This window comes from Grammomys surdaster, unplaced genomic scaffold, assembly GCF_004785775.1.
Source record: "Grammomys surdaster isolate TR1022 unplaced genomic scaffold, NIH_TR_1.0 363, whole genome shotgun sequence".
Lineage (NCBI taxonomy): Eukaryota > Metazoa > Chordata > Mammalia > Rodentia > Muridae > Grammomys > Grammomys surdaster.
In genome coordinates, this window is record NW_021604782.1 from 8275546 (window position 1) to 8282540 (window position 6995).

The following is a 6995-nucleotide window of genomic DNA, read 5'->3' on the forward strand; positions in this document are numbered from 1 at the left end:
TTTTATCTTATTACACACATTTGATTCAAATTAAATAAGATAAATAATAATAAAAAAAAACTCTTGAAAATACTTCACTGTAGTAGTCAGTCTGTTGATGTAATATGTCTCTCATGAATCTCACAGGTCAGGAACCAGTATCTGAGCTAGAGGAACAGTTGTTGGGTCACCTCAGACTGTTTAAGAAGGTCGGAGAGGGAAGACAACACAGCACAAGCCAGAAGCTTCTCAAAAATAGAAAAAGCACAAACCAGAACCACACATCGACAAACACTGATTGAGAATGATTTATTAAGGTTCAATTAGTATGCTTTTCAATTCAAATAGTCCTTACCTCCCCCATAAAAAGGCTGTCAATAAAAATCCAAGTTCATTTCACTCATTTCCAATATAAATTTCTTTGCATTTTGTGTAAACTCGGAGCAAAATCTTCTTCCTGCTAACTGGCTCTCCACCTACTTATGTTTTCCACCAGGCTCACGTCACATGCCTACCCTCTGTCTAGACACAAGCCATACCCAGCCTTCCTCCTCCCTAGAATGCCCCTCTCTGCAGGACTTTCTTCTCTCAGACATCCTCCTGACCTCCCCACACCTGCTCCAGGACTATTCTTCTTCCTCCTTGTTCCTCATAGCATGACAATAGAGACATTAGTTGTTCAGACACTGTACTGGGCAACTCTGAACACAGGGCATCTACTGGGTGATTGCTGGAGATCGCACAGCAGCAGTTGCTAACATACACCACCCAGGCTACTTGGTACTGCAATGCTGGATTCACTTTGATGCTTGCTGTCTTTATATTTTCTTTACTCCTACCCGAACAGTCAAGAAAGGGATCACCAGTTCCTCAAAAACACTAAAGCAAATTTGCTAGTTACTTTAGGCCGTCTTGATTATTGGGAAACATCTTATCAAGAACTCATTCTCAACCAAAGTAGCCACTGTGTTTCTTTTGTAAAAAGGTAATTTCTGGGCTTTTGTCAGCATGGCCACCCCTGCAGTTTGAAAGTAGAATATCCCTTTTTATAAAGTGAAAACACATGAGGACATTTCACATTTTAAAAAATAGGTCCTTCATGGGAATAGGTCCTAAGTAAATCATCAATGATACTGGCAAAGTTTTATGTACACAAGATTCTTCCAATATTATAATAATGAAAAAAATTAAAAACCTAGTCAACAATACAGGAATGGTTAAATAAACTGAGCTGCATCCATTAAATGGAATATTATATAGCCACTAACACTGTTTTTTGAAAAAAAATGCCATAGAAAAACCTGGCAATTCTGAAAGGAAAAGTTACAAAACATTTTACAATATCAACCCAATTATGTAAAAAAGGTATATAATATATGTCTATAGGCATACATGGGTAAGCTGGTAAAGATGGTTACTTCCAGGTTGTAATATCAGTAATCCTTCTTTCTTCCTTTTTTCTTTTTCACACAGTTCTGCAATTTTCAAGTTTTCTATAGTAAGCAGGTATTATTTAATAACTTGGAAAACCACAGGCTTTAAAACAAGTCCCACTGACGTTCTGACACTGAGAACGCACTTGGGTATCTTCACTGTGCAGGGACAACGCTTCATCTTCTCCTACGTTTGCAGAGTACACACTCTTTGGGTGACAAGCTCACATCCCTTTGCCTTTCACATGTGTCTCAATTACTTTAATTAAAAGGTAATTGATTAGAATATTGTTTCTTCCATAGCCTAAATGAATACTGATTTTTACTAGATTCTTCTATTCCCTAGAAGATTTAACATAGTATCCTTTTATCTTTAAAGAAAGGCATACTGTATACACACGTCACACATGTTTGCTTTCTAAACACACACGAAAATCATTCTAATTTATAGTTTTCCTCTATCGTGGAAAAAAATTCATCTATGTCAGTTTAGCAGTCTTTTTTGATCACAAACACGCTGTCAGGCATAAACATACTTATTAATAAATGCAATGTGTTGTTTGTTCTTTAAAGGGGAAGCCTGTGTGACTGTGTACTCGATTTGGCAGATTTTTTTTTTCTAGCTTAGGCCAAACCACATAAAATCTTTTAAGTCTAGTTAGTGAAGGCTACACAGTCACCCCAGAGTCCGTTTCTGAGTTCCACTTCAAGACTGTCCCCTTCTATTTTCCAAAGGAGAAGATGGGGGCTGCCAAATAAGTTCATCCTCAAGTCTCTTGGGTCTAGGGACAAATACTGCCATTGGTTAGTGTTAAGTACAGGAGTGTCTTCATCTCCTCTGGCTCCCCACTTTGCCCTGGCAATGGGGGGTAGGGTGGGGTTCACAGATCCACAGAGGCCGGCTGGCTTCCTTCTAAACCACAGAGTGGTCATTGCTGTGAACTCCAGCCAGAATGGTGTGGTTGAGGGAGGAGGCTGAGCGGTCAGAGCCTTCGGTGGGGCCATTGGGGTTCTCGTTGCGCTGGCAACACAGGATCTGCCTGAAGGTGGCGCTCATCTCTTTGTCGCGGTAGGAGTAAATGATGGGGTTCATAGCAGAGTTGAACTCGGCCAGGAGGAGGAAGAACTTTTCATAGGCCAGAACATCACACTGCGGGCAGCACACATCCAGCAATAACAAGACCAATCCTGGAGTCCAGCAGACAATAAAGGCACCTGCAGCGACAGGGAGGGATCAGAGCATTAGAAGGAGACTAACAAATATCATTATGAAGCGTGTAACCAGGAACTCAGGTCTCTGCAAATCCTGAGACCAGAGCCACCGATCCCAGAGACTCCGCTTCTGAAATCAAAGCAATAGTCACCTTAATAATATGCTGTTGACTCAAGTCCCACTTAAACCCGAGGATGTATGGATACTATTAATGATTTTCAACAGGCCACTAAGTTTGATTAAAAAAATTTTTTTCATCAGAAAATACATTAGGAATCTTAAAAAAAAAAAAAAAAAACAATCTCATAAAGGTGTGGCTGTTTGGGGCCTAAAAGTTAGACATTAATGGCATACCCTTCCATGTTTTACGAAGGTGCAGACTCTGGTTTCTGCTCACCAGTGCACAAAACATTGCTTTGTTGTTTAGAAAACCGGGTGGGTTGGGCAAATTGAATTTTGTCTCACTTTTCTCACTTGAAAAAATAGACATGGTCTATTTACCTCCTGGGGTAGGTTATAAATTGTAAATGAATGCTAAGAAAATAATCACCCAGTGTAGGTTAACAACCCCAACAACGGTATTGTTATTCCAAGCGCTGTGGCATGTAAATAGGCAGCTGCCAAGGATGGATGCTTTAGTTTTTGATCCAACAATCACAGTTCTTGGGTACACATTACAAAGGATAACTCACCTAATCTGCACATGTAGCGGGCAAGCTAAAACTGTACTGTACAGGCAGAGAAACTGAGACCCAGGAGGATTAAATACCTTGCTTTAAAGACCAGGATTCTGGAAAGTGATAAACAAGAAGCAAATCGGAGATTCTCTGCTCTTGGAGCCCAGCTCTGGCATCCACATTTCTGACAGCACTGCATTATCCTTCCACTCTTTCCAACTTATAAAGTTAAGTATTTATTACCAAATCTTATGTTTCAGCTGTCCTGTAACCTAGGTCAGTTCTCGGCTTTCTTGCCCACAATTATTCTAAATTATTCAGATTTTTCTATAATTATAATTGGTTTGGAAATGCAGATGGGAAAAGATATCCCCTCTTATTTAGTCTCTGAGATCACATTCCATGTGGATCTGAGGGAACATGTAAGCCATGAAACGATTAATTAGCCTTGATGCCTATGTCATCTGGGCATGTGCTGGGGAACCAATCCAGTTGGGCACTGTGTGCCATTACACATCAGCTAAGAGCCCCCCACCCAACCCCATTGGATAGTTAACTATCTACTGAACAGAGAGAGGGTGAGCAGGAAGAACCCCCACATGCATTTGAACCTTCAGACGCACACAGTGGTGCCAGCTTCAGTGGAGTCTTCAGCTAGAACCAGTCTCAAGGAATGAGTTTCATAAAAAGCAAACAAATATGATTTAGCCCCCAAACAGCCCAGCTTTGAATGTGAGAGGCCGCCTCCCCTCTCCTTTTGCACCCTTTCAGCAGGGAAGTACAAATACAGCAAGAAGAGAAGTACCCGATAAAGCTCTTTGTTCTGTACCACCAATGTGTATTGGTTTTAGACTGCTGTTCACTTTGAAGATCATCCAAGGTGCTTCGTTTTTCTTATAAATACAATACTTTAGACACTCCTCAGAGAGGGAAAACAATGTTCCAAATATCAGCAGATAATAGCCACAGTACCATCTAACCCTCAATAAAAATGCTAAGAGAGCCTTCATTCCAAGCCCCTGAATTTCCTTTATTGAAAATCACTCAGAAAGTTAAACATGAAGGAAAATCAAAGGAATGCCTCTTGGGTTTCAGAAATAATGCCTTATTCATTGAGAAGCCAGGAAAGAAATTATTCTCAGGGTGGAAAAGGCTTAGATGGAAAAATGCACAGTCTCATTATTCATCTGCTTATAACACACACACACACACACACACACACACACACACACACACACACTCATCATGAATGGAAAACTAATCCTAAAAGCTCCTTTTCCCTTTTCCTTTATCAAAGCTCTCATTGAGCTCAAGTTCAGAGCTTGGCTGGCTACAAGCACAGACAGATGTATATTAAATAAAACTACCTCTTTCTCCTTGTGGGCAACAGAGGGGAAATGCTTATTTTCATGCCAAGCTTAGTCTGCTTGACATTGATCAGAAGAGGCTCTAAATACTGTCATGGGCTCTTCATGATTTCTTAAAATGCAAAAATTCAAGAAGAGCAAAGTCCTCTTAAGAAAGAGATAGCCTTTAAAAAGAGACTTTGAACTTCACTTTTAGACAAAAAAGAAAAAATCTCTATTAGATTTGGCCACAGGGAGTGGGAAGTGCCACAGCCTGACAGAAGCTAACCTATGTGAACACTTCATACAGGGACCTGAAGTCCTTTCAGTTCTCCTTCACTGGAAGGAACTGTTTTTAAAACTGTGATTGGGCCAACCAACCACACTGTGTCAGAATCTTCATGATTCAATCAAATGTCATAGTGATACAATAGACAGTCTCAGAAACCCACATTGAAAACTAATCATATTAGCCTGGGTGGTGGTGGCATATACCTTTGATCCCAGCACTTGGGAGGCAGAGATCTCTGTGAGTTCGAGGTCAGCCTGGTCTACAGAGTGAGTTCCAGGACAGCCAGGGCTACACAGAGAAACCCTGCCCCCCAAACAAACAAATGAATGAAAGAAAAGAAAAGGGAAAGGAATAGGGGGGAAAGGAGGGGAAAGGAAAAGAGAAGGGGAAGAAAAGGAGAGAAAGGGAGGGAAGAAGAGGGAAAGGGGAGGAAGGGGAGGGAAAGTGAGGAAAGGGGAGGGAAGGGGAGGAAAGGGGAGGGAAGAGGAGGTAAGAGAAGGGAGGGGAGGGAAGAGGAGGGGAGGGGAGGGAACAAAAAGCAGTCATATGAACCTTTCCTCTCCCCTTTCCCTTCTCTTTCTCAGGGTGTCCTGGATCACACTGACCCAAAGACAACAGTGTATATAAGAAAGAAGCAGGGGGCTGGACAGTTCAAGGTCATCAGGCTTCTAAATCATAGAGAATGCATAGTCTGAAATCAAATTTGTTCAGGTCACTAATTTCCCTCTGAGCTTCTAAGAACAAAAATCTCGTATGTATGTATGTATGTATGTATGTATGTATGTATGTATGTATGTATGTATGTGGTAAGCTCTCACTGAGTGGGCTCATCCTCCAGAGGTGCCTCACAGGCCATATCAAGACTGTAGCATTGGATGTACACTTGTAAGATGTGTGGACGAGTCGAGCAAATCCCCATTCCACTATCTATAAAGCAGAGAAGCGACAGCTCTCTTCCTACTCCACAGGGCATGAGGAGCAACTTGCAAAAGCTCTCTTTACAGTGTCCACTCCCCGAAACCATTGTGAGTGTCACAGATGAGAAAGCTTGTGCACAGGCTCTGGGGTGGATCCTCAGCAAGGAAGAAAAGGAAGCATGATATGAACCATGAAGACTTGGCATTTACAGAATTAACTACACAGATCGCCAGACAGTCCCAGGACTCAGAGTTGAACGTGAGAAAAGGAAGGAAGAGAGGAAGGAACACAAGGAAGCGAGTGACACTGCTCCCCGTGGCTCTGCAGCTTCTTAGTGCCACACTTTACTAGATGGAAGATAAACATAATATGCAATTCCAGAGTGAAGACTGCCTTTGGTGCTGCTTATCTGGGGCCTACTTCTGATGTCAGACTCTACAGACCAAGGCACAAAACTGAAAAATGGTATTCAACAGTAGGAAAGAAAGAGAATACAAAGTTTGTGGCCACACATTGTAAAGTCAGGAGTGCAAAAGGTACGAGGTCTAAGGTCATGGAGACTTGGTATATCTGGCTGAGACAGTCACTGTGCAGCCTAGCATTCGTTCTCCACCTATATCACATGTAACAATGATGCAAACGAGACTTATAAGGAATAACGGCCTCCATTATAATCTCACTGGCCTCAACGGTCACAGTTTAGGATACAGATTAGTGACAGTGAAAGATGAAAGTGATGGAGATAAATAGAATGTGCGTCTGCATCTCTGTGTACACGTGTTTATGTGATTGTGCGTGTGTGACTGTGTGACAGTGTGTGCATGATTGTGTCTGTGTACATAAGTGCTTGTGTGTGTGTGTGTATGTATGTGTGTCTGTGTGTATGCGTGACTGTATGTGAGTATGTGTGACTGAGTGTGTGTTCATGATTGTGTCTGTGTGTACAAGTGCTTGTGTGTGTGAGTGTGTGTGTGACTGAGTGTATGAGTGTGTGAGCATATGTAAGTATATGTGTGTGTTTGTGTATATGTGTGACTATGAGTATATGTGACAGTGTGTGCTCATGATTGTGTCTGTGTTTATAAGTGCTTGTGTGTGTGTGAATGTGTGAGTATGTCTGTATGTGTGTGCTTGTGT

The 6995-nt window shown here is 41.7% G+C and overlaps 1 protein-coding gene across 10 annotated transcripts in view; it reads right to left on the reverse strand.

The window, feature by feature from the left end:
- Positions 1 to 271: 271 nt before the first annotated feature.
- The window catches only part of Lpar1 (lysophosphatidic acid receptor 1), a 161986-nt gene continuing 155262 nt past the window's right edge, over positions 272 to 6995 (reverse strand). For all 10 annotated transcript variants that reach the window (XM_028779930.1, XM_028779922.1, XM_028779929.1 and 7 more), the window contains one exon: positions 272 to 2627. In XM_028779930.1, the coding sequence (XP_028635763.1) occupies positions 2326 to 2627 (302 nt within the window). In that variant the 3' untranslated portion in view covers positions 272 to 2325. The remainder of the gene's footprint in view (positions 2628 to 6995) is intronic.